The sequence below is a fragment of the Populus euphratica genome, unplaced genomic scaffold, assembly GCF_000495115.2.
Source record: "Populus euphratica unplaced genomic scaffold, PopEup_1.0 scaffold1.1, whole genome shotgun sequence".
NCBI lineage: Eukaryota > Viridiplantae > Streptophyta > Magnoliopsida > Malpighiales > Salicaceae > Populus > Populus euphratica.
Window position 1 is genome coordinate 4,263,875 of NW_011499845.1, and position 27,421 is coordinate 4,291,295.

General features: G+C 35.3%; 4 protein-coding genes across 8 annotated transcripts in view; 1 reads left to right on the forward strand and 3 right to left on the reverse strand.

Annotated features, from left to right (window-relative positions):
• LOC105122471 (glycine-rich cell wall structural protein-like) overlaps positions 1-412 on the reverse strand; it is a 1,332-nt gene extending 920 nt beyond the window's left edge. The window contains exons 1-2 of the mRNA XM_011021584.1: positions 154-412; positions 10-36 (exon numbers count right to left, since the gene is read on the reverse strand). Of these exons, the coding sequence (XP_011019886.1) occupies positions 10-36; positions 154-283 (157 nt within the window). The 5' untranslated portion in view covers positions 284-412. The remainder of the gene's footprint in view (positions 1-9; positions 37-153) is intronic.
• A 4,725-nt stretch (positions 413-5,137) lies between these two features.
• Positions 5,138-6,898, forward strand: LOC105122480 (huntingtin-interacting protein K). Its single transcript, XM_011021596.1, has 3 exons — positions 5,138-5,462; positions 6,405-6,471; positions 6,564-6,898. The coding sequence occupies exons 1-3, from the start codon at positions 5,275-5,277 to the stop codon at positions 6,642-6,644; spliced, it is 336 nt and encodes a 111-aa protein (XP_011019898.1). The 5' UTR covers positions 5,138-5,274; the 3' UTR covers positions 6,645-6,898.
• A 1,397-nt stretch (positions 6,899-8,295) lies between these two features.
• Positions 8,296-14,898, reverse strand: LOC105122487 (serine/threonine-protein kinase pakF-like). Of its 2 annotated transcripts, XM_011021610.1 has the most exons (13): positions 14,242-14,897; positions 13,481-13,895; positions 12,738-13,398; positions 12,481-12,521; positions 11,967-12,035; positions 11,220-11,320; positions 10,958-11,036; positions 10,542-10,640; positions 10,339-10,407; positions 10,167-10,216; positions 9,957-10,038; positions 9,625-9,719; positions 8,296-8,936 (listed from the first exon to the last, which is right to left on the reverse strand). In XM_011021610.1, the coding sequence occupies exons 1-13, from the start codon at positions 14,688-14,690 to the stop codon at positions 8,810-8,812; spliced, it is 2,337 nt and encodes a 778-aa protein (XP_011019912.1). In that variant the 5' UTR covers positions 14,691-14,897; the 3' UTR covers positions 8,296-8,809. The 2 variants fall into 2 exon arrangements, with proteins under 2 accessions (XP_011019912.1, XP_011019919.1); XM_011021617.1 differs by lacking the exon at positions 8,296-8,936 and having other exon boundaries at positions 9,639-9,730; positions 14,242-14,898.
• Positions 14,899-19,098: 4,200 nt separating this feature from the next.
• LOC105122499 (phytochrome B) lies at positions 19,099-27,421 on the reverse strand. Of its 4 annotated transcripts, XM_011021636.1 has the most exons (5): positions 27,005-27,421; positions 24,868-26,948; positions 22,578-23,385; positions 20,613-20,906; positions 19,099-19,909 (listed from the first exon to the last, which is right to left on the reverse strand). In XM_011021636.1, exons 1-5 carry the CDS (start codon positions 27,007-27,009, stop codon positions 19,675-19,677), a joined length of 3,423 nt encoding a protein of 1,140 aa, XP_011019938.1. In that variant the 5' UTR covers positions 27,010-27,421; the 3' UTR covers positions 19,099-19,674. The 4 variants fall into 4 exon arrangements, with proteins under 4 accessions (XP_011019938.1, XP_011019931.1, XP_011019953.1 ...); XM_011021629.1 differs by lacking the exon at positions 27,005-27,421 and having other exon boundaries at positions 24,868-26,991; XM_011021651.1 differs by lacking the exons at positions 19,099-19,909; positions 27,005-27,421 and having other exon boundaries at positions 20,790-20,949; positions 24,868-26,991.

The window sequence follows — 27,421 nt, forward strand, 5'->3', positions numbered from 1 at the left end:
CCGGCCCACCTCCAATGCCACCACCAGCACCCCCACCTACACCACCCCCAACCCCTCCACCTTTGCCGCCTCCAATTCCTACACCACCACCCTTGCCTCCTCCAAAGCCACCACCAGCACCACCTCCTCCTCCAACGCCTCCTCCACCAGCACCAAAGCCTCCACCTCCCCCAGCACCATCTCCAAAGCCATCTTTCTCTATTTTTCTACATTCTGCTATACCCAGCACTAAAACAATTATCACAGCTAAAACGCCAACATACATGCTTGAAAATTTTCCCATCTCTCTTTATATATAGGAAGAAGATAGCCGTGAGAAGAGGACCAGTAGGGTGAGCGTATTTATAGTGATGGTCCTAAAATCCTACTAGTAAAGCATTAATGATGAAGTTTGATTAAGTCAAATTCATTTCTTTCTTTCTTTCCATATATATATATATATATATATATGCAAAGTTTTTAAGAATTAAATGGTGCAAAAAATCAACTCTCTTTTAGCATGGTACGTGGGCTCATTAAGATGCTGCCATTCAGCTCTCAACTACCAACTAATATCATTCAAGTACCTTTTATATTATCTGTTTTTAAAAATATGATATATTAAAATAATATTTTTTATATTAATACATCAAAATTATTTAAAATTATTTAAAATATATTTATTTAAAAAAATAATAATAAGTTTTTAATCTTTTATAAAAACAATTTCAAAACATAATTCCAAATATCTACTCTCACCGTCCCTGATATTTCAACACACACTGTGTATTTGTTTTCCCTCTACATATTTGTCAACTTCCTCCTCGTTAACACAGTAATTAATGCAAAGGTTTGGATTCATACATTAATTACGATTAATCCCCCGATAACTCTGATCACGATCAGGTATCTTCAAAAGGTCTGATCATCAGGATGATTTACATGTGAAATTAAAGATCATCGATGAGTTGTATATTGTACACGCAGTCATCAATTATATGCATGATCTCAGCAATGTTTTCTTTGGAACTCTTAGGGCAAAATAACACGTCCTTTCTACCTTCTCCCTTAGGTTTCATCGAGTCTGAGGTCTGATCATAATCGATGGCCTGTCTCTTTGACAAGACCGTGCCCAGACATCAACATTTTAATCTGGCTGTGCACAAACTGATCTAGGATTAAACACATAATATGACTCGTTGGTCAATACAGTTATGCTGGGTAGATCTCTTCTTTAGCTCCTGTTTTTGAAAAAAAATTAAATTTTTTTAAAAAATTATTAAATTAATAATATTTTGATATTTTATGATTATTTCAATATATTTTTAAATAAAAATTAATTAAAAAATAACATGCATAACGATATTGAACACGTAGTAAAGAGGGAGGACCATTGATAGCAGGTTTTTTTATATCCATCCACAAACTATTTATTGCTTATTAGATAAAAAAATTTAATTTTTATAAATTATAGATTTTGAATATTTATTTTAGGATTATTCATATGATCAATAGATTTCGAGTCAGGCTGATTGTGCGCTTATTCGAGATTTACTTGATTAGCATCTAAATTCCTTGAGAGAAAAAAAAGGGAAAAACTAGTCTAAAAAATATACTATATGACAGTCAAATAAAATATATAAAAAAATAAAATTTCACAAGAAGAAAAAACATATGCACGTAAGTAATCTTCTCGGTATTTATGGCACAGATGACTTTTTGCTTGGCATGTTCAGATACCAGCGGCAAATAGGCTGGCAACGTCAATTTCTTGCTCGCTTAGGCTAGGCAAAAATTCGGTCACAGTTTTTCAGACTTTAATAACGGCATGCACACAGCTGGGCTGGGTCTCCAGGTAGCCCCTCCCCTGCTTGCCCCGGATTATTATCTTTTCCCGGCTTGTCTCTTCTTATTAACTGCTAGATACGTATGCCCCTCGCTGCGCCATGTTTCGGGTTGAATTTATTTCAACGTTAACAAAATGATCTGCGGATAATTCGAGATAATTCAAATTAAATTAATTTAAAAAATGTACTCTTAGATATAAAAATAGAATAGTAAAAAAATAAATAAAAAATTATAAAATTTAAGATTTAATAACTTAATATTAAAGATAAAAAAACATAAAAAATATAACACCAAAAAAACTAGGTCAACTCAAGATAATTTAATTAGCCAACAACCTGCAATAGGGGATCAAAATAAAAAATATTCAAAAAATGACTAAGTAAAAAAATAAAAGTTCAATAAAAAAATTAAAAAACCTTTGAGTTAATCCAGATTAATTTTACCATCTCATTTTTAGAATAACAGAACAAGGAGAAAAGTGAAAAAATAACGAGGCTTGATAAATAATAATTTATTAAAAATAATAAAATTAAAAAATTATTAATAAATAGAGGAAAAAAAAATTCAAGTCAACTTAGATTCACTCAACTAATTAGACATCTCTTTAAAAAAAAAATAGACTGCTAGAAGTAGGACTCAACTAATTAGACATCTCTTCAAAAAAAGAATAAAAAAATAGACTTCTAGAAGGAGGCCCGTAAAAAAAAACTCAAGCTAAATTTAAAAAAATTATTATCAAGAATACAAGTTAACCCAAATTAATTTTATCAACTTGCTCTAGAAATAACAAAGTGGAAAGAGAAGTAAAAAAAATAACAAAACTCAACTGTAAATAATTTTATGCAAAATGAAGAAATTGAAAAAAAATCATAAAAAAATTTAAGAAAAAAAACAAATTCAACTAAGGTTAACTCAACTCATGATATTGGATCGGGATAAAAAAATAGACTTCTAAAAGAAGGAACTAACAAAAATAACCGAAGTTAAATAAAAAAAATATTAAGTAAGAAAATGTAAACTAACTCTGATTAACTTGACTAATATGTACCCGAGACAACTCAAAAGAAAGAAAAGCAAAAAAATCACATAGCTCAAGAGCTAGTAATTTAACATCAAAGTATAAAATTGAAAAAAAAACCAAGAAAAAAAAATCCAAGGCGGCATGTTTGACTTGACCAACTTATTATTTGGACTATGAAACCTTAATAACTCGGAAAAAAACAAAAACACCAAAAGTGCATCAAACAATGAAGCTAATGAGTTTAAAAACTAAATGGTGATTTTTTTAAAAAAAAAAATTAATAAAAAATGGTTTAAAAACTAAATGGTGATTGGTGATTTTAAAAAAAAAAAATTAATAAAAAATTACACTTTTGAAAGGCAACTACAAAAAAAAAATAAACTGTAAAATAATTTAAAACTCAAACATAAAAAAAAAAAATTAAACTGTAAAATAATTTAAAACTCAAACATTGTAGGCCAAATATGGTATCACAAGATGAAATAAAATAATTATGGGCTAAATTGTAAAACAAAAAAAAACTAAGAAAGGAATAAAAAAATTTATTGAATTAATGGGTATAAAATCTCGATAGAAACCCAAACAAAATTAAATGTCGAGGGACAAAAAAAATTAAGAAAATAAAAAAAATATAGTAATAAAAAAACAAGGAGAAAAAATAGATTAAAAAATAAATACAATAAAATAAAAAGGATGAAATTTCAAGAAAAAAAATCAAGAAAGGTATAAGATATATAAATAGAGTAATTAAAAGTAGAGGACCCAAACCAAAAAAAAAATCAAATTAAAAAAAATAGACAACAATCAAATTAAAAAAATTCCAAACTACAAAAGGTTTCAAAAACCAAATGAACAGTAATTAGAAAAGAGATAACCAAGATTAACAAGATTACAAATCAAATAACACAATTTTCTTTTTTGAAAGTTCACGCGTTTTTTTCTAGAAAACAAGAGAGAAATAAGCCAAGAAAAAAAAAAAACTCAACCACATGCCAACGGAGTCTCTTTGTGAACACGCAACATATAACTAAAAAGAAAATGACGTGTCGCTCCTAACACTACCGTGAAAATAGAATTTTGGTTGTTGTACGGGCTCTACATGCAGCTTAAATAACACACAAGTCATCACACATTGACGTGTGCAATGCACACCTAAATATTTTTGTTAATAATATTCTTAAACCTAAAATAATCAAAATATCCCTGCTAAAATAAAAAAATAACAACCAAATAGTTTAAGAAGACAAAAACACTATCGTAATTGCCTTTGACTTTTCTAATCCCAAGGGTAACTTTGCCATTTAAATATTTTAGTAAAAGAAAAAAAAAAGTTTCTTTATGCATGTATATTTTTTTCCTTATCAAGGTATGGTCATACTCTTACTGCTTCTTTTTTTTTTTTTCATCTGAAAAGACAGAGGAGCTCCTCATTTAAGGATTTTTTTTGTGCTTATAAGGGCAAAATAATATTTATACTATAGCAAAAAAAAAAATTCATATATCATTTTTCTCTCAATCAAATATGCAGTGCCAAATATATCCATGAAAAAAAAAAAATTCTCCCCCCGATTACATGCTTAGTCAATTTTTTTAACAGGGATAAAATTATTTTTATACTATTTCAATTCATAAGAATTCATGTCTTCATAAAAAGTGAAAAATTGATGTCATTTATTTATTTTGTAATTCTGATCTTCAAAGCTACTACCTACGAACTGGAAATTAAATTGTGATCAAATGCTTTGTATTTCGAAATAGTTTTATATAATTTAGCCATGCGTGAAAACCTGCAACTTGGTTTGATAAGTACGCGCCTTTTGTCATGACAGGCAAATTACTTCAAGGGACAGTAACAAGAGTGGTAAAACATAGCATTCACTGGGGATTTTAATGCTTGGTAGAGACCATAGAAGGATAAGCAGGGTAAATGGGATACCCACTGTTATCCGAGGACGTTATGTCTTCGAGGACGTCGTGTTCTTCATATTTTACCCCAGATTTTTTGGTATTGGATGGACACAAGGTGAGCGTTATTGGTGCGTCCTCGGTTCTCTAAAAGGTCCTCAACTCGGATTTGCAGGGCCGACTATGCATTTCATAATCAATAGTGACCAGCTCCTCCATTCCCTTTGGGTTGACTTAGTAGGATCGAGTCGGGATCCCTTTCTAGTGGGCTTGAGACATATTTTCTATGTCAAAGCCCATGTGGACTTGCAGCAGACCATTCCACCGAATCTACCGGGTCGGGTCAAATGAACGTTACTCTAGTCCTTTCACACTTATTCCCGATTCGACAATCGACAGCCCGGGGGGGTGGGGTGAAGCAATTTAGGGTTTTAGTAGCCGAAACCAAGAGAAGAAGCAGAAGCTTCAAAATTTATTCTATTGAAGCCTGCAGATCCAAAACTGAAACTGAAACTGAAAAAATGGAAGGTGGAGATGGAGAAGGAATAGACAGAGTAGTAGATTCCAAAGATTTACAGCAACAAAGCAAAGCACTCGATAAACTCACCGACCGTGTAGAAGATCGCCAACTCGATTCTACTCGTGTTCAAGAAGCTATGGCTTCTATTTCCGCTTCTGCTGAAGCTGATGCTAACGCTATGAGATTGAGGTACCAATCTTTTTGAAGATTTTTTTTTAAAGATATCTTATTAATTAATGATATCATTAAAAGATTTTGCTTGTGTGTGGAGCATTTATTTTCTTGATTAAGAATAGGGTAATAATCTGATGCTCGAATTCCAATGCTTGGGGTTTTTGACTAAATAATTTAGATTTTTATTTAAATATTACAATGTTCTGGAATTAGTTAAAAAAATGCATATGCTTTACTAGTAAATGTGGTATGATTTATGAAATTTTTCAGAACAATACAAACGTATTATTTTAACTGTGTCGTGTTTCTTAATGATGTTCAGCCCTGGTTTAATTTTACTTTGGTGAATGCGATAAGTCGATGCCTTGTTTTGTTGTTTAAACGAGAGTTTAAACTAAACAAATGGATAGGGGATGGAGAATTCTTAGGTATGGCAATCTATAAATTTAGAAGATTTTTTCTTTTTTTCCTTACAATCTATAATATCAGTACTTTGCAAAAATTTAGAAGATTTTTTCTTTTTTTCCTTTGAATACCAGTAAAAAGGACAAGTGATCTTAAAAGAGTGAAACTTTAATGAGTTCATCATGGCCTGAAGACTTTGGAGACGATCCTGATGCATATTGGTTTGAGGATTACCTTGAACATTTGTTAACGAAAATATATTTATTTTTTAGTTATTTCATACACGCACATGCGCGCGCACACATATATATGCATCTTTTTTCTTCATTTGAGCTGGTATTTAAGATCTCGAAGTAGAATCACAGAATTCTGTGACTTGATCTGAGTTTTAATCATGCACTATTCTGTATGCAAACCAAAAGGCACTGCAGCATGATTTTTTTCATGGAAACTTATCCCTCATCTTTTGGTATATTTTGATTCTTCTTTGGCTGATACCTGTTGAATGTCTTCCCTTTATCAACTAAGCATTACACTTGTGCTGCTTTACAGGGAGAAAGAATTGGCTGCTGTGAAGATCAACGCAGCTGATGTTGACATAATTGCAAATGAATTAGAGGTTACTTTCCTAGTATCTTTCCATTTGCATTAACGAATTTCTATTTGCATCTGTCAGTGGTTTATAGCATTTTACTTTGATGTTGATGCCAGTTGGACAAGAAGGTAGCAGAGAGAACCTTACGCGAGCACAAGGGCGATGCTGTTGCTGCTATCCGCCATCTTCTTCACTAGAAATTCTTTGGGAATGTTGGGGTTCAAAATTTTTCATAGAACGAGCTACATGAAGAATTTATTTTGGAATTGATGATCTATGTAAACATGCTTGCTATGCTTTTCCAAAAGCTGCATCTAGCATTCCCATTAGCGATGTCCAGCTACATTTTATTTCCGTGCCTCCATTTTTTTTTTTTATTTCTCTGTGATCAGCAATCCACCACATATTAATAGGCCAAATCGAAGTTGGCCGCAGAAATCATTTCCCAAAATCCCATCTGTTCCGAATTTAATGTGTTTCTTGACTTCTTGTCGTGAAATAGTGCACGTGTGGGCCTGGATCTGCTTAGCTCATACAAAGCCTTTATCGTCCTAGTTGATGTTTCTTGAGCTTTATAGGCATATCAAATATTGGTGTGTGGAACTTCGATGGAAAACTGTTGCTTATCACATGTGGTAACAGTGCAATGCACTCCCAGACCTGTCGTTTGGCGGTATCAGCTAGCCAACGATCTCAATATACGGTTCTACCGTTGGAGCCTTGGTAAAGCTGTGTATTTGTAGTCTAGGGACGACTGGGGCAAAGCAAAGCAGTATTACGGATTTGAATCATGGTTACTTAACCCAGTTCAGCTTGGCGGGTTGATAAGTCTCCTCAAAGCTTGACGTGAATTAGGTTTTACTTAGCTTGACCTGAATTAGGTTTTACTTTGAATTGTTTTGAATATTAACCTGATTAAACTTGTGACTTGATAGAGTGACTTGGTAGATTGATCAGTGAGGAGGTTGGCTTACAAGTTCAAGTAAGACTTGGATAGGTTAATTCTAAAGAATTTTTTTTTAAAATGACATTATTCTGGACAATGATTTATAGGTTGATTTTGCGATTTATAGGTTTCTTCGTGACTTAGGGGCTCGGGCTCTATGATTTATGGTAATTTAGTCAGAAGGTTGTTTGGGGCTTGGGGTTTAAAAATTACTCAATTTTAATCTTTGGGAGAGAGAGGTGAAAGATTTTTAAGGGAAAAGGGAGGTGTATTTTCCGTCTTAAACTTAATCTACCCTCCCTTTTTTACTTGCATCTTGTTATGAAAACCTCTAATATGCAAGGTTCGATATTTGATTTAAAATCATGTCTTGTTGGTTCTCTTGCACATTTTGGTGCTTAGCCTCCTGAAAAACGATTTCTAAAATCAATTTTACACTCTCACACCTTTTTAAATTACTCACACACACACACACATATATATTAAATCACCCAATGTAATAATTATTTCCGTCATAATTCCTCCTGTTTTGTTAACATTCTACTAAATGCAAGGTACAGTTAAAACTTAGAACCAGGAACTGGTACTCTCTTTTTGTCTTAAAATGAATTTCTGGGATCATCTACTAGATTATGCTCATGTTGCCCCTCGAGGGGAAAGAGATAGCTGATCAATCTTCATCCCTCCTCCAAGATAAGTCAAACTACGAGATGCCAAAACCTGCTCTCATCCCATATAATTGAACCTCAACCAGAAGAGTATCAAAGGGCATATACATTATAAGCCAACTTAGATTACATCATAGAAGAGATAGAGAAAAACATTAGATTAATTCATGCGAGCTGAGTGCTTCATTCTGACTTTTAAAATTGCCCCAAGTGGGTGATGTAGAAGCGCAACAATTAGGGCAACGCATCCGTTTCTTTTAAACAAACAAAAAAAAATAACCGACCAAAGAAATTTATCTATCTGATTCTCCTATTTGATCAATTGAAAACTGTGTTCTATACAACTTTTCTAAGTGGTCCTAAACATCTCTCAACATAGAAATCACTAATGGGTTTACATGAATCCAACCAACATAATTCCAATCACACAGCACCACTGTCGGATGTCAAAAGATTTTAATGATGTTAGTAACTAAACAAACATCCACAACCAACCAGCCCCAGCAGCCACCATTAAAGATTAGGCAGCTCACATGGATGCCACTGACTTTCATTTTCTTTTCCTTTTCTCAGTCTATCTGGTGTGAGCTTTTCCATGCAAATACCAAAAGCCTTTGGTGGCAACCCGAGGGCTATCCTAGCAACCATTCTCTTCATCAGCACTTGGGTAGACGAGCCTTTCAAAAAGTAAGGTCATTGCTCTTAGGCCATGCTAATGAGACAGCAAACACATGAATCTGGTCTCGGATTACGGTTCCTTCTGTGTGTTGTCTCCAGTTGCAGAACGGGCTGCCTGGACTTGAATGGCATATTGTCTTTGAAGATCTCTAAGCTTTTCCAGCAATTCCTGGAACGTTGGACGGCACCTTGGATCACTGGTTTTGAAAAAGTTACGAATTCAGCCACTAGGAAGTTCTTAAAAAGTGGGAATATAAATAATTGAGAACTGTAAAAAAGTGGCAAGAAAAACAAATGATTTCACTTTCCAGTACGTCTTAATCAATACCTAAGACCAAACCTATTTATTCTTTAAAATATATTTACCACCAAAATTAAATCCACAAGATCAACATCAGATACCTACCAGCAATAACTGAAATATCTCCACAGCCTGCCAGATTCAAACAAAGCCAGCGATCTGAATCTCTTTTTAACGAACATTTCATACCCAACATTTATCCGCATGGTGTTAGTAATATGAATCCTATTTCACTCTACCCAGGACAATAATTCAAATTTTATGAGTGTCTACATTTATGATAATGTGTTGTCTAAAAAAATAAAAAATATGTTTATAATAATATAGAAACCAACATAACATAACATTGTCGGCCAAAATATGGAAACAGAAATTTAAAAGGATTAAGGTTCATCAATTAGCATCAAAACATGGAACCCTCAATATTTTATAACCAGAAAGTCTTGAGAATTTGCATGTCGAATACTTTAAAGCAGTGGAAGTCTAATAAGCACCCTAACCAACCATAGAAGCACTTTCAACAAGGGTAAATTGCTTAACACTTGAAGTACATCTTTTGGAATCAAGAAGAAGAAAATAAGCACCTGTGCCAGCAACTCTCAATTATAGAAGCCCACTGTGGATCCACATCTTTTGGGATCTCTAGCCGTTGGTTCATAAACCCTACAGCTCCAATCACCTGCAAGTATACTAAACAGACTATTGTTCATATGTGCATTGCCATGTTAACAATATTTATTATTTGCAGAATTGCAAAATTGAAAAGGTTCTGAATTATTCATTCAGCACAGGTGCTGCCAGCAATGTTTTCTGTTGTTTAAGCAATCAAAGACTGTATACTATTTGCACATGCAACACTTTGGTATATGCTTTCCTAAGAATAATACCCTCACAAATTTTCAAGTGAAAACTATACCTGCATTGAGTTGAGATTATCCCAAGGGATCTTCTCAGTGGAAAGCTCCCAAAGTATTATTCCATAGCTGTAAATATCAGACCTAAACGAACCGAAATAGGGGTGGGGAGAAGAGAAAAGAAAGAAATTATTTCCAAGCTCAGGGCAGAAGACACTTCAATCAGAACTTGAAAAGTTTAATGTTTTCCCAGCCTAAAGGGTAGAATATACTTCTCATCAGAGGGTTCATTACGGAGAGCTTCGGGTGCCATCCATTGAGGCTACAACAGCAAAATATGGGAAATAGAGTGAGAATTTGATCCTAATTTTCTTTTGCAACCTAATGAAAAAACAATTACAGAATGACTACTTTGATGGGATGAAATAACAAAAGTTGCAGTACCGTTCCCTTCCCGGTCTTTGTTGTCAAATAAGTTTCATACTTTAGACGTGATAGACCAAAATCTCCAACCTGGTTAAGATAATCTGGTTACTTTTTCACCTTAATGGGGAAAAACAAAGATGCAAGATATCTCAAATTGAAGAAGTCAAATAGACAAACAAACAATTAAAAAAAGAAGAAAATACTCATAATTAATGACAGACCTTTACAGTCCAATTCTTGTCAACTAAGAGATTTGAAGACTTCAGATCACGATGAATGATAGGTGGGTTGTAATGATGAAGATAGTTCATACCTCGAGCCTGTAGAAGATTCAAACAATAAAATAAAGGATGAGTAAGTCTTCATTACTAACTATCATTCAGAACACCTCATAAACCCCAACAAAAGCAAAAACCATAGAGATTCTTTACAAGAAAACAGCAAAATCATCACAACCAAAATGGGTTTCTAGAAAGGAAAAATTCAGAGACATCATTACTCTTCAGAATTTTTTACGTAAAGTAGATGTTCTCGTAACCCCTGTGGTTACAAGCCTAAGGGTTTTACCACTTTACCAAACAGTAATTTTCCTACCAGGGAAATAGAGCATATTTCTGTAAATAAATTCGATACTCACTATATCCAATGCCATGTGAACACGCCGTCTCCAATCTAGTTTGGTTGTGTTCCTCTGCAGTAAGCGAAACAAACTTCCACTGCATCAACAGAAAAATAGAACAGTTACTGAAAAGTACATGTAATCTTTTCAAGTTTTTACAGGTTAATTTCAGTCATATGATACCCTACAAAAAAAAATGTCATTTCTTCGTAAGCAATAGTAAAATTAATAAAACTGACAGCTCATCGTTCATAATTGTTGAAAAGGATTTCAGAATTACCGTGGGAGGAACTCTGTAACAATGCAGAGACGCTGAGGTGAAGTCACAGCACCCATGAAGAGCAAAACATTTGGATGCCGGAGTCTCTTCATTAGAGATACCTTCATGAATGAAAAGAATAATGCCATTAATGCTATATTAGAGCGGGAGAAGGGGGATCCTTCATTATATAACAATGCAAGAAAGATAGATTCCAAATCTGAATCCCAAAAATAACTCAATTCTTCATGCAAGATCCAGCATTGTTACACTATTTTCATTCAAGATTTGACAATACCAGTAATCATAATACAGCTTTAAGCATCAACTTAAGAAAATCTATTGTTGCATGTCTATCTCCAACTAAGGCCAGTATAGTTCAGTCTACTACCATTTCAATTCTTACTATCTTAATTTACATGTTTACTGACTTCAAAGCCTTCAACTAAATGGTATTACTTGTCTACACCAACATAAGCATTGATATTCATTGTAGACAATGTGACATTCTAAAGAAACGACCTTCCATTAAAAAGTTAATATGACACTGATTGCGAGATAATACAAAGCATGTACATATTTATGGACCAGTTAGTAGTATATAAGAAAAAGAATTAGATAAAACGGAGCATGCGTAGCAAGAGACCTGATGATACTAAAAACATCCCAATTGAAATGCATTTAAATGGCAAGAAACTGTAAATAAGATTCTCTTAAGCTAACAAGAAACTGTAACTAAGATTTTCTTGAGGTAACTGGAAATCCCACCTCTTGTCGAAATGCATGTATAATATCATCTGAATATTCTTGCTTGGAGAACACCTTGACAGCAACATCCTGAAATAAAATGCATGTTACTCAACAAAAGACAAAAAATACCATCATCACAATTATTATTTTTTATTCTTTACCTCAATTCATTCAAGGCAAAAAAACAATTAAAGCTTCATAAAGATCCTAGCTCACAAGGCAACATCTTATTTTTGTAAGAATAAGAAAGCAAAGTCACATATGCACTAATTGCACAAAACATCACATTTAAGAGATTTATATAACACTTATCAATGTCATACACATGCATGCTTACAAAGTTCAGACAGTCACTTTGGATTCAATTTGCTTCTGTTCAAATTATCCGTAATTAACATAAACAAAAGCCTTAGATTTGGACAGAGCAGGGACAGCACTATATCTTGTCTCAAAAATTCTGATTTCATAGACATTTGTGATTATGCATCATTGAGAATTAAGATGTTTAAAGGGAAAGAGCAAAGGAACATACTGATCCGTACCACAGGGCATGATAGACAGTTCCACAAGAACCTGCAGGAATATAAGAGTAAAAAGGGTAAGGTGAAAATGAGAATGAAGCATAGTCAAAAAATAGTCCCAGCTTAAAGATAAGGAAGTATTATGGAAGATCACTGTTCTGTCACTGGACATTCAATGAGGACTCAAAAAATTTCAAGTTCAGGAAAGATCAAATGCAGATTAGAGTCAAAGCTCTAGAAGCCTGCATTTGAATTTATAGACAGTTACCTTGCCCAATTTGCTCTCCAATTGTCAAGTCCTCCCACAATATTTCATAGTCCAAGCAATCAGAGTCCATATCCACCTTATTCACAGTACTGCTGGTACTGCCGCAACTACTAGCACTGCTTGTGCTATTAACATTAATTGAAGACCAAGACCCAGAGGCCTCGTTAGTGGCAGGCCGAATACTTTCACTGACCTGGCTTTCAGATTTTGCACCAGAAGAGGGACCTGTCTGATGATACGCTTCACTCTCTTGATCATTTTGCAACCATGGCCACCCAAAACGGGTTGTCCTTGCTTCTGAACCTTCCTTTTCATTCCCTTTCCAGGGCCATGACAACCCTTTCTTACCAATCCATGCTTCTGCCTTTGAGGTAATGATCTTGTGAATTGCAGGCTTTCCTTCACTCTCATCACCAGAGTCTCTGGATGATTTTACTGGGAACTTGTCATCAAGATTAGAAAATACACCAAAAGGAGATGGATACAAATCTCCTCTTGGTGTGCTAGCTCCACTAGAATTTGCATCCTCCCGATGGTCAGATAGAGCTGCATCTGAGTACCCATGGTCAGAATACTGACTATCCCCACTCCCTACTTCACGATCCATGTTGTTATCTCCCATCTGAATTTTGGACTTGACTTTGTTACTCACCTTGGATGCCTGTTTTGGTGATTCTAACTATCAAGATACACCACGGTGAATATTTAAATACACAAGAACAGATAAAAACTAATGAACTGACCAAATTCGATATTTTTGACGCAACCACTGCTTGCAAGGGCTGTTGAGGATCAAGACCAAGTTTGGTCATGACAGTATTCTTGGGCCTTCTATGGCTCGACTCTGTTTCCAAGTTCCTTGAATCCGACAATGCAACTTCCATTTCTTGAAAAGGCCGTGAATCACTCGATACACAAATAATCCCAACCAAAGTGCCATCATCATCGTAAAATGGAGTGTTAGTAGCAACAGCTGTAAACCTTTCCGCCATTTTGTTCTTAACTGGAAACTTCCCTGTCCATTTCTCCCCCATACTAACCCGTTGAATAATGCCATTCACCACCGCATAATCCCGAGGATCAATTAGCAGCCCAATAGCATCCTGACCAAGAGCTTCTGCAGCTGAATAACCATAAAGGTTCTCCGCTGTTCTGTTCCTGCACAATCATAGGATACACCTAAACCCCATAAATCAATGTCGTCCAAACAAATTCTCACATAAAAAAAGAAGAAAGAAACCACGCAAAACTTGTTCAAAGGCACAAATTTACAAAACAACTCCAAATTAAAAGGGATTATCATATAGTACGGACCAAATTCAGAAATCAGAATCACAATTTCCATAGTCAAACATCAAAATATATACAGTTCCAACGGCATTGATTATAAATCAACTGCCCATTCAAAGTTCAAACCAAAAGAAATACCCCATACACGCAAACAACAATCCCGAATGACAAATGATGTGAAATAAAAATGCAAGACACAAACACACAAACTTACCAGTAAATAATACGACCCGAAACATCAAAAATATGAACAGACTGTCCCATAGACTGCAATATATTCAAATACTGTTTATCAGTAAACTTCACAGCAGAAGGTCCACTATTGCCATATCCTCCTTCTCTACCACCATTACTGTTGCCATCTCTAACACTATCACTATTCAAACTTCTACTTTCTTTCTGTAGAGGCGATGAATGTCTAGATGAAGCAGAACCCTTCTTCCAAGCAGCCTCAAAACTTGACCCGGTTGGCCCCCCAGAAACCCGTCTCCTGGGACCGGACCTTTGAGGAGATATTGAATGGGACCGTTGTTGGGTTGATTTTGGATCGGTAGTAGTAGAGGAGAGCTTGAGCTTTGACACTTCTTGTTGAAGATGATGGTGTCCTGCTTCAAGTTCTTCGATCTTTTTTAGTAGCTCTTCTGCTGGTGCTGTGCTTTCCATTCCTTTGCTTCTTGATAAATCAGTTCATTGAAATCTTTCTTTCTTTTTCTAGCTTGCTAGTTCTAGATTTCTTGATGAATAGGGTTTGAGGGGTCAAGAATTTGTTTCTTGAGTTATTATTTTCTTCTTTCCCCCCCCTCTCTCTCTAATCACTTTCAGCTCACAAGACTCCCCCTTTCTCTTTTGTTTTTTGTTGCTTGCTATTATTATTATTCCTCTCCTCCTTTCACTACCTCCCTCAAATATTTTATTTCACTTACTTCCTCTCTCTAAAAAACTTAAACATCACGGAAATATTTATTTTGCTTGCAAGTTAGTTTTTTTAATTTAAAAATATTTTTTTCACCACTACAATGGAATCGTTAAAATCCAATAGGAAGAAATTTTACTTTTTAAAATTTTATAAATTAAAATATAAAGAAAATAACCATAAGAATTAAAATTATATGACAGATTTGATTTGATTATAAAAGCAAGGATGGAATCAAAACATTAAATTAAAGAGGAGATTAAAATGTTATGATTTGTGCTATGTCTTATAAAAATATTAAAAATAAATTTTAAAAAGACTGAAATTTTTTTTTTTTATAAACGCCATAGTCTTTATTAGTCTCATCCTACCTCGGCATTTATATAAAAGGTTACACATCTTAAATTATAGTAAATATTTATTTATATAATAACCTAATCAAACTAGCTCATTTGGTATAAATATAATCACAAAATCATACAGATTTAAATTTAAATAAGTTGGTTTTAATTTACCAGCCTAAAAAGAAAAGAAATACAGCTAAAATTATATGAAATATTCTAATAAGAATCTTCAAGTGACATGTACAGGGGGTAATTTTGTCACCAGCTTTGTGAGTCCAAACAAGTTATTTTTTTTAATGTATACAGATAAAGTAGAAACACCCACCCACCACTCATATATTTTTTGAAGTAATTGGTCCGATATTTAGTGGATTATATGCATGAGTATGTGAAAGAGATTTTCATAATATAATCCAGACAAAATCCAATTATAAAATCATTTAATACACTATACGTAAACTTTTCTTTGAACATGATAATAAAAATATATCTCCATTGGAAAACTAAATCATTTATTTATCCGGATGATTGACAAAACCTCCCCGGCAAGGAACCCTTCCTCTCCCACGAGGCTTGCGCTTGATTGTCGTTGGTTCGGTTATGGTCCTCTCATGTTGTCCTTTTCTGGGTCTCTGGCTCTGTGGTCCTTTTTCATCGTCTGAATCAAACAATCCAGACCAGACGTTCCTGTTACCATAAAATGCCAAGACACTTTTGCCCCTTACACTCGCTACTCAATTGCGTGTATATTTATAGCCTATGGTAGTGGTAGATTTTCGCCTGTTTGTCCGCTGTAATAGCGCGTCGATTATACGCGAAGCGATACAGCGTGTCAGGTTAGAGTTTCCTATCTCCAATTGAATTACAGTTTAATTTCACTGCACCTTGTCTTAAATTACCCTCTTGTCAATGGTGCCACTTGGCTTTAATTATGGACAACGGGGGAGCTTAACAGCTTCAACGTTTTGAATTACTTTTACTTTGCAAAGGCGAGCCCCCGTTGAATTGACTTGTTGAAGGTGACTATTATATTCTCTAGGTTCACCGTCTTTGCTGTCCAATAAATGTGACGAGGGGCTGCTGGATTGCTCGCCATGGCACCTCCTTCATTTAAGTATTATTGAACTTAGGGGTTTTTGTGTCTTTTACATTTTATTACAAAGTAAAATGACGCTGTTACCTTTAAGATTTTAAAAACATTGAAGTTGTAGGTTGAAGTTCTTTGGTTTTTCCGTGTTTTCATATACAGTGAAATGACATATCTATTTAACCAAAATCTAAGACTGGTTTACAAGAATATTTTTGTCTTTCCAAAATGATTTTTTAATATATTCAATTTTTTAGAGAATGTTTAGTAATTTAAAATATTAGTAAATTAATAAAAAAAATATACACATATACACACACATACACATTAACAAATAATTATACCTTGATTTATTTTAGAGACGCGTAAAATATCTTTTAATAAACACAAACGGTTAAACATAATTATTGGAGTAGCATGTTTTGTTAGGTTAGAAGCGATGAACCCTCCCTTCTTTTGACTCTCCTGAGTCTTTGTATTCATGCCAAATATTTAAAATTCAATTGTATTATCTAGCTTATATTTATTTTAAATTTAGTTTTTATTTTTTTATTTTAATTCTAATGTTTTTTGGAAAAAATTTCAATATCATCCCTCATCATTTTATTTCAATTATTTTTTATATTTAATTTGATCCTTATTCTTTTAATAGCTATTTTTTATTATTTATATATTTTTTAATTTTATCCTTTACAATTTTATCTTAACTTGACTTGGGTTATTTTTTTCAACATATCTTTTTTTTTTTAAATTAATTTTTATTTACTTTCATTTGTTGACATTTAGTTATTGAACTTTAAACTTTATAATTTTTTTAATTTTTATTTTTATAGGGTTATCTTAATTTTATATCTTAGATCATGTGTTAGTTAAATTAATTCAAATTTTATTTATCAAACCCAAATTAATTTTAATATTTTTTTAAGGTAGTTTTTAAATCAAGAATTGTTTTATAACACACGAGTATATGTAGCTTCCCAAAAATAACATTTTCTATTAAATATTTTTTTAATCTAGCTCATTTTCAAGTTTACTGTGATGCCTCACACAAGATTAAGGTCGGTTTACGAGTTAATGAAAGGCGTGATCAATAAAGAAGATAGGTAAGTGATTCATGCAGGCCAACCTTGAAAAGGTAAGACGCAATCAAATTGACGTCTAAGCTGAACCTGTCTTGACCATCTGTAATTTAGATGCTTGTTCTGTGTGTATGTATCTAGAAGAATTTATCATGAAGGGAGAAAAAAATGTTTGGAGTCTTCATCTTCTATAAACAGGATCCATGACTTATTTTTCTTGAATGGGGAGCATAGGCATGGTTCTGTTTTCAAGTTTTGACCATGTCCCCCCTCTTTTAAATACATGCCCGTGAGCTATTTTTATGCCCAATCTCTCCCCAAAATGTGTGTGTCGTTATTAATAAATCTTTTTTTATGGTTAGCTCCGATATTGGAAGCAAGAGGCAACTCGCCCCATTTTTTTCGCTACCTTTCTTTCTTGAGAACTTTTGCCCTCTCTACAGCTTTCGTTTTGCGTGCACAGCATGATTAAGGGCGTGCGTGGACGTAGTAGTTTTAGTGTGATAGTGACTGGAGGCGGATTCAGGTGAACTCACATCTTATACCAATAACTAACAAGGGATGGTTGATAAACCCTTGGGCATTACAGTAGTCAAATTCGCTTCCCGGTCGGGTCTAATATGGTCAAGGGTTCAAGCTATTATGTCATCGAGCCAATTTGTAAGTTAAGAATTCAATCCACAAATTATTCTTTCCCCTTCTTGCGTTATTAATTGATCTCAGTGTTTAACTTGATTAGGTTTTGATTGCAATCAAGTATCGGACTACGCTAACTAGCCTGGACGATCTACTGAGAAACTTGTCCTGACCAAGTCCGGGGTCACTAGATTTGCAATGAAATAGAAATTCCACTAGCTTTGAGATGTCTCTACAAGTTACAACCTCGTCTCTGCTCATGTGACTGGAACTGGTATAAAACAGACATATTCAAGCTGACTTGCAGGTTGATCTGGAAATCTCATCAAGCAAACTTTTCCATCAAGTATGAGATGGTATTATCAGCACCACTTGCATGCATGGAGACAAAAACTTACCTGTAATGATATGTAAATTTACTTTTCTATATCTTGGTCTTCGAGCTAAATCCTCCAACAAGGTGGAGTTTTTTTCTTCTTCTTTTGGATGAATTAAGGATTTTATTCATCAGGAATGCAACCCAAAGCAGAAGAGAGTTACCCTGCTGCTATAAAAGCCAGGAAAAACACAAAAATCGTAAGGAGGAGGAGAGTTTACGCACTTGACGGCAAAGTCAAATCATGTTATCAAAACCAGCCCACTGGAACTAAAAAGAATTGCGTGAGTTCATCAAAAACATACATCTTAAATAGCACTCTTAAATAGTAGAATTTGAGTTCGTCTTTGGGGTCAATGGGTGATTAATTCAAGAAAAAGTAAGTTATTAAATGTATCCACATTCATGCATATTATCACTAATAAAATAATGAAGTGTCTACAATTAGGCTAGTTGTACACGAAGAAATTAATGCGCAAACCCAACTGCAAAGCATGCGAGCAGCACGCATCCGAGCACGCTCTTGGGTATCATGTGACTGTTCCGTACAATGAAAGACCAACCAAGCTATAAAACAAGTGATCCAAACTTACGCAGTCCAAAATCCTTCATCATGGGGAAACAGGAAAGACGAAATACAAATCCTGAAACTACATGCTAGAGCAGGACATTTGACTTTATTAAACTTGAGAAAATGAAAGATTATTCGACTAGCTCTCGCTGGAGTAACCTCGTAAAGACAAACATGTTATAGTTATCTAGGGATTTCAGAAGCTACGTTACATACAGATATATACTTGCAGCAGTCGAATGTATCCATACTTGGAGGGCCCTTATCGTGGAAGCCTCTGCTAAAATCTAATGGCATCCTTTTGATGCCTTTTTATTTATAATAACGACAGCAAACCACAGCATTATAACTTGGCTATCTACATTGATGATATCCTCAAATTAATAGGTTAGAAATCAAGAAGCTACCTCACATGTGTAGGTTGTTGATTTGGACTCTTGTTGATAAAGAAGCACATACCATATTCTCAATGGATAGAGCAAAACAGTTCTGTTTGCAGGACAAATTTGCTAAATTAGGTGGCCCGCAATGGCACATGCACCTTGTACCTGGATTTTTGGAACCACCCCCTCAGGCGCAGCAGAACAAGTATCAGTTTGCAATTGAGAAAGCTCTTTAATAGACGTTACAGGCCAAGCATCCTAGTCTGCAGCACTTTTTACAGTTATACCTCTCACACTATTAGGCGTGGGTACTTCGAGGATAACTAAGAAATAGCATCTTTCTGACTCTCTAATATATTGGACCTCACCATTCATTAGCTTTAAGATCTTCCTGCAAATGCTGAGCCCTAGACCCTCTTGAGTAACCCATCTACTACTATGGAACATGTCTTGAACTAACTCTGGAGGAAGACCTTCACCAGGGCAAACAATCCTTCAAGAAAAATGATAATAAATAATATTAGTTAATTTAGTACCAAAGTGCTTTGAAGAGGGGGAGGAGAAAATTGCAATGTGATTAACAACTATCATCTATATTTCCTTGGTCTATATGATACGATGAACAGAAGCAGCATAAAATGAAGAAGCAAAAAATTGAACTTCATATAAACCACATTATCATTTAGACAACAAACACTTAGCACAGATAGCTCTCTATTACAGCATCATCAACCATCCTTGTTCATACAACCAATATTCTACAAATTCGAGGAAGCAGCCAGTTTGTCAAAATTCTACGACTATAGCTCTGTGCATGGTAAGAAGCATGGTTTATGGCAGATCAAATCTAAAAAATTGAATTCCATACAGCATGGAGACCGGATTATTAGGATGTGTACCCACTCATGAGGAGTGGGGAAGAACAAACAAGATACAAAAAGACTGAGCTAAAGAAAAAATTGTAGAAATCATCACAGTTTCACAGAAGACAATAATAGAACAAGGAGATGGCATTTATAATGAAACTAGAGGATAACATTACTGCAGCTATTAGAATACCACAAAGAAGGGGTTTAAAAGAAAATAGAGAAGGAAAAAGGAACAAAGGCAACTGTCATCATCAATTTTTTGGGTTTTCCTTTTATCAATATAGATAATGTTATCAGCAACATGCAAAAGAGTTGAGGAGAGCCTACTTGAACTCCATATGCACGAGAGTGTGTCCATCAGAGATTTGCTTCAGTGTTGGACAAACATGAATCTCCACCCAACCTGCTGAAGATGGAGCATAACGCACCATATTCAACAAGAAATCAGCCAATACTTGTTGAATTCTTGCCTGATCACCATAAACCACCAGCGTTTTTATTTCTTCCGGAATATCACGAAGCAATTGCAGATTTCTTTCCCTCAGCAATAGCATTGCTTGGCTAACAACAGCATTTATTACACTCCCGAGCAAGAATTCAGCCTTCTCAAGCTCCAGTAAACTTATTCAAAAGCAAATAGAGACACACTCTCGTTAGGATATGTCTGCTAGAGGTTGAGATGAGAAATAAAATAAAATGCATAATAATTAATTTAAAAGAAAATCATATGTAGGACCATGATACACTGTCACACGTGTGCAACACACTTTTACAATACACTGAATTGCAACCGTTAGATTGTTATTTTTGTCTTTTTCTAGTGATTTCATTTTAGCCCTTGGATTTGATGCTAGAATACATATTGATCCTTAAATTTTCTCAATTCATCAATATAAGCAAAAATAACCAATTTTTTACCTAATAATCAAACTCACATGATATGATTAATTATCATACACTGACATTGTTTCTCAAGTATATTAAATTTTTCTATGTTGTCAAAGATAATATCTTTTGTTTCTAATTGAATTTTCATGAATTTTACATGATAGTGTTGTTTATACTAGTAATAATTCTTTATCGCTTTGGTTTCATCCAGTTTTTCTATCATTTGATGAAATTCTTGGCTTCTTTATATTGATAATCTTTCTAACATTTGCACTCTTCTTTCACAGTAACAACAATACGTAAACAGAGTGTTCTTTAAAATATTGAGTCAAGTTATATACTTGAAATAATATCAGCGCACCTTACCTTGTCTGCTATGCTTTTTTCCAATTTATCAATGACTAAAATACATGACCGATTTCATCTTACTTGACAAATTCATTTTCAAATATGAAATTATAATCACATGTATCCATCTAAATTATTTAATTAAAAATGAGTTTTTCCTTGTAATTTTGTTGGTAACTTAATCTTTTCATATATGTTCAACTATTAGTCAACTATCAATAGCAAGAGGATCCAATTTTTTGACATCTCCTCTCTAATGAAACCATTAAAAGATTTTTTAAATTTCTCTAATTGTAGATCTTGAGTTTTCTCCGCCTTTTACTTTCTAATTCGTGATATTTGGATTGGATGATCTAATTCTTGTAGTTTTATTGATTGGACGTATCTATTTTCTTTAGAGATTAATTAATTTTTTTTCTAAGGTCTATCAAAGAGTGAACTGCAGTATTATGCATTGCTTATCTACATTGTAAAATTAAGTTGATATACAAGACTTCAAGGGCAAAAGGATTATAAACAAGAGTTTTATTTTTTAGTTGTTTTTGGACCTAATCACACAATCAGAAAAAGTTATGGATCAAAATGTAATTCAGCATTTGTGAGCAATGGATTACGATATGATTTGTGTCCCTACATCTTGTTCCTTATAGATGTTGTCAAAAGCAAAGCTATCACCTGGGATTACTAAAAAGACTTAAATTGAAATTACAGAAAAGAAACCCATATTGTTTACCACCTTGGCATCCACAGGTGGAAATGTCAATAGAGTCGGACTGCTAAAAGCAGATCAGTATAGTAACATCCAAGTCAAGAATTTAAATTCTTAGTTGGTTTATAATCAGGAAAAGTGTAGAAGAGACATAAAAAATCTCCAAATGAACTCAAGGGAATGAAACTGCATGACATTCACTCACCTAGTGCTAAAATGATTGTGTCCATACCTTTAAAGTAGTATTTCTCAACTAACATACATTTCTCAAAAAATAGTACCAAAGCATAAATAATCACCTGACCATCAATATTAAGTTTTGATAATTTGTTAAGGGGAAAACTAACCCATTTTCGATGCTCTCAAGATCAACATCTCGTATGATCTTCAATATCTGCTTTTCACAAGCAGCACTAGTCTCAAGAAACTGCTTTTGATCTTCAGTCAAGTCCGTGCTCTCCAAAAGCGAGTTGGTAAAGCGTAGACCGCTTAACGGATTCCTTATTTCCTGGCAGATGTAAGCCAACTCTTTCATCCTTGCAGAGCATTTCTTTTCCTGCTGTCTCTGGACTTCCAAAGCTTGCTGCAACTCATTACTTGCAATCTGCAAGAAGCAGAAGGCTCCAATAATCTCTCCCTCCATATTTACCCTCTTGTTCGCTGTCAAGAGAGCTTGCACATATTTTCCATTCCGGTCAAAAAATGAAAATGGTAGCTTGTCTGTATCTTGCCCTCCAATTGCATTGTGCAGAACAATCATGAATTTTGTCAGTGCATCTGAACCCTTGAGCTGACAGCAACTGCCAAAAACCTCCCCAACCAACATCTTCCCAATAACTTCCCCCCGGGACCACCCCGTGAATTTTTCCATGGCAGTGTTCCACTCCAAGCAACATGTGTTTTCATCTGAAGCAAATATAGGAGGGATCAAAGGATTGGGGCTGTGTACAATAGCCTTATAATCACCTTGTATATGGACATATTTGTCCATTACCGCCTTTTGACCTGTAACATCCTGACCAACAAAGCAGACTCCGACTATATTATTCATATAATCCTTGCTATAACAAGCATTTACCACCACAAAAAGGGCCTTCTTTTGGTGTTCAGAGCCAAATGTCCTCAATTTTATCTCCACGTTCTTATCCTCTTCACCTGCATCAGTTAAACATAATTGAAGCAAAAGATTATAAAAAATTAATAGAATATCAAACCACAATAAGTGGCCTAGTTTTATGTTGCTCTGTTTCAGTTCCTCAAAACTATATCAAAGCATGTCTTACTGTTATGTTAAAGTGTTGATAAGAATGATCACATGCACTGTCCATATTAGCACTGTAGGATGAGGCATCTATCAAATTTCTATTTCAAACCATTGCATGAGAATTATCTTCTGTTCTTTTTTTTTTAATCAAAACTGAGTTATTGTAGCGATATAACATACAGTGTTCTAGGTTATACTCTCTTTGACACCTAAAAAAATGCATAGATAAAGGTAATGTAAGCAATAAGCACATACTTTTTATGGAGGCCCATCACATGCTTGAAACATGATTAAAGGAGTCGTTTCAAACATGTTCCGTGTGGATCCACCCAACAGTTACAAAGTACTTGGAAGAGGGAACTGATCTCTTCACTAACTTTTTAGAGTTTATAGCATGTGAGAACAACTATTTTCTTACACAAGAGGTGTTGAGTGCAAGTTCGTTCCCTGGAAATTATCAGCAGTTTCTTTAGGGCTGTGGAGACTCAGTCCCTGGAGCTACCTCAGCATTCAGGGGCCTAGAGATTTACTCGAAGGCTGGATCTTATGAACACAGAGCTATATCGTCAGCAGCCTCTCAGTCCTTACGAGTCTTAAAATAATAGGGATGCTAGGGCTTTGCTTCTAAGCTGCTACATATAATACGGACTAATCTCAATGGCAAGTTATACACAAGACTGCAGTTATCCACTTTCAAAGAAAGTTTGATGAGAAATACTTCACCCTCTAGGCTCTTCTTAATGGCGAATGTCTACTGGATTTTGCCCAAGATGAGGCACCCAAGATCCTAGTGAATGATGCCTGTAAAATATATTCTTCTCCATTGCAGTATTCAAATTCCTGACCAGCTGATTCCTCTTAAAAGCCCAAAGCCCTTAATTTCCTTTTTATTTATTGCTAATTTTGAATAAATTGTGCATTGCCACAGCCTTTGCTGCATCAGCACTTCATTTTGTCTTTGTAAACAGAGGGCATTCAAGAGAAACAATGATACACGTTACTTCTTTCAAGTCATTTGATCAGAAGACTAGTCAGATATCCCATGCAGATGAAACTATTACAATGTACTTCATGTAACACTTACGAGTGAGCCAATTGTATTCTTAGTTTGATGAAAGTTTCTATTTTTTAATGAAACATTTTATTGCATAGAATTATTTCCAGGATTTGAGTTTGACCTTCTTTTACATTTCCATTTATCAACTTTTTTAATTCCAGCTTTTTGCCAAACCCATATACGTTTTCCAAGATTTATTTCTATTAAAGGGGCAAACCTGCATGCTCAGATGCAACTTTAGAAAAAAAATCCATTGCCATGAGATGACAATCTTACTTGATAGACAACTAAAATATGTGAGATATAAAGCAGGTACCTCTTAAAGCACGATGAAGGAGCATGTCAACTGTTTCTTCATATTCCTTATAAACAAGATCGTGAACCAAAGACTTCCCCATGGCTTTGTCAACTGAGAGCCCAGTCAACTCAGCGACCTTTGCATTCCACCCATTTATGCAGCCATCAACATCTACAGCGAATATCGGAGCAGTTGCAGTCTCTATTAGTCTTACCATTTCTCTTGCGACCGAACCGAGCTCATCCATCCCTTGCAATTCTGTATCCTCGAGCTGGGTAGGTACAACAGCCTTAGAATTGGTTGCTTCAGCGTCCCTAAATGAGTCTCGCAAAATAAGCTGCAACGAATGAATGGCATCCATTTCTGCATTCTCCCACAGTGAACTCCGGCTCTTCACCACCTCCAAAAATGCCTTGAATGAAGAACGTGGATGCATCCGCTGCCCATCATCCTTGTCCTCTGGGTGATGCTTCGCACCACCCCATTTGATCTCCTTTGCAGTGTGAGACCGAAACCAGAAAAGAAAATCTCTCTTAGTAATATAAGCAACAGCCATTCCACAAACTGCATTGCCAAGTGAGGCTGCCCCAGGATACCCAGCATCAGCTAAACTGTCTGTGCTTAAACCAGTTGAGTCTCCGTGAAAAGCCAACAACCACTCCACAATATCTTTTATTTGGGCTTCGGTTGGGGTCACGCCCAATGGGTAATAATGTCCTTGGTAATAAAGAGCTGCCCCGTCACACTTCACAAGATCCATGATACTTGGACTTTGAGTAACAATGCCAGTAGGAGAGTCACGGAGAAGCATATCACACAAGAGAGTCTGAGTCCTCAAGACATGTTTCTCTGACAACTGTGACGCTAACTGCAATTCCATGTTCAATTGAAGTCCGAAAGCCTGCATTAAAAACTCACATGCATAACGAAGCGGAAATGGAATACACCTAGCAGAAGTGTGATGGCAAACAACCAAACCCCAAAGCCTCGTTGAATTCCTCCCACCAATAGCTTCTTCCTCGTTTCCATTAATAATAACAGCCATGGCCAATGAAGCAATTGACCCCATATTCGCCATATACTGAGCATGACAACCATGAGGAGCTCGAAGAGTTGAACCAACCAAGCATAAAGGCTGCATAAGCGCCTCATCCTGGATAACACGGACAGGTGTAGCATGGCAATCCACAATCATCCTAACCCTATTCTGCTTGAACAAAAACCTTGAAGCTTGTGGTATATCCGTAGAAGGATAATGCAAACCAATATAAGGTTCCAAATCAGCCCTTTTATTCTCAGCCACAACCTCACCATGCTCATCTTCATGGAACTTATAAACCATAACTCTATCATACCCGGTAAGCTCTCTGACACTCTCCACTACAGTATCACACAGTAACTTAATATCCCCACCAGGAAGTGATTGTAATTGTGAAATCGCACGAACTGCTAACTTCTGAGACTGAACAGCCCCTGCTATAGATAAAGCAGGGTCTTCAGTCCTAGCAGGCTCTAAATCAATAACAATACCAACATCAATCCTATGCAAAATTGCGTAAAAGGGCTTCCCGGAATTCTTGGAATGAATCCAAATTGGATTCAACAATGTTATTTCCCTTGCACCAAATGCTTTTTCAAGCATAGCGGAGCTCGAAGGCCTAAAAAGAGTCCTTACATCAGTCCCCTCAGAGAGAATTTCCTGTTTATCTAGAGAAGGGACTGACTGTGGAGTTAAACCAAGCATTTCTTTAGCATTTTCGCTATATGCAATGACCCTAAACGACCCTTCATCTACAGCAATCATGCACCCAAATGGCTGGATATGACCACCCCTTTGGATTTTTGATAAATAAGCGGTGATTTGTTCCTCGGGTACTGACTGACTAGTAGTTCTAACTGACTGTGAATAATCAAACGACTTTCCAGACCCACCAGATTGTTCAAAAACTGCATGGAGTTGTGCATCGACAGTGTATTGTGCAATTGCTTTGCTTACTGATTCTGTGGCGTGATGGTGCTGCCTTATGTTACTAGTACCAGAAGACTGCGCCGCTTGATTCTGGTGCTGCCGCTGGTTGCTTTGTCTTTGTGATTGTGATTGTGATGCCATTCCTTCTTCTTTTTTTCAATTATTTTCCTTGCTTTTGGTTGTGATGCCATTCCTTTTTTTTTTTCAATTATTTTCCTTGCTTTTGGTTTAACCTAGTATATTTAGCGGTGGACAGGAGAGTCACAAGGAAAAAAAACAACAAAACAGAGACAAGAGGGAAGGAAAACCTCACATGGGCTACTGGGATCTTGTTTTGGGTTACAGAAAAATGGGAAGGAGATCAAAACAAAGAAAGTCTGGTCTGCTCTTTTTGATCTTGTGTGTGTGTGTGGATTGGCAGGAGAAGAGAGTTTAGTTTGGATATGAGGGAAAGAAAATGTTTGAATAGAAAATTAAGTAGGGGTACTGCACACACCCTGCTTAAGGCTGGACAGCAGCACAAATTTAGTCCCGACGTCTGATCTCAAGATACGAAGACCATTAAAACCCGAAAAGAAAATCGACGAAAAAGTTTCATTGCTT

Bases quoted from the DNA above. Each gene is read 5' to 3' on its own strand.
- LOC105122480 (XM_011021596.1), top strand. From the start codon at position 5,275: ATGGAAGGTGGAGATGGAGAAGGAATAGACAGAGTAGTAGATTCCAAA. The intron at 5,463-6,404 runs GTACCAATCTTT...GCTGCTTTACAG, and splicing joins GCTAACGCTATGAGATTGAG to GGAGAAAGAATTGGCTGCTG. The intron at 6,472-6,563 runs GTTACTTTCCTA...TGTTGATGCCAG, and splicing joins TAATTGCAAATGAATTAGAG to TTGGACAAGAAGGTAGCAGA.
- LOC105122499 (XM_011021629.1), bottom strand. From the start codon at position 26,959: ATGGCATCACAATCACAATCACAAAGACAAAGCAACCAGCGGCAGCAC. The intron at 20,907-22,577 runs GTTAGTTTTCCC...CTTTTGAATAAG, and splicing joins CTTGAGAGCATCGAAAATGG to TTTACTGGAGCTTGAGAAGG. The intron at 19,910-20,612 runs GTAGGCTCTCCT...TTTTTCTTGAAG, and splicing joins CTCGTGCATATGGAGTTCAA to GATTGTTTGCCCTGGTGAAG.
- LOC105122487 (XM_011021610.1), bottom strand. From the start codon at position 14,690: ATGGAAAGCACAGCACCAGCAGAAGAGCTACTAAAAAAGATCGAAGAA. The intron at 11,321-11,966 runs GTGGGATTTCCA...TCATTCATGAAG, and splicing joins TACATGCATTTCGACAAGAG to GTATCTCTAATGAAGAGACT. The intron at 11,037-11,219 runs GTAATTCTGAAA...CTGTTGATGCAG, and splicing joins GTTACAGAGTTCCTCCCACG to TGGAAGTTTGTTTCGCTTAC.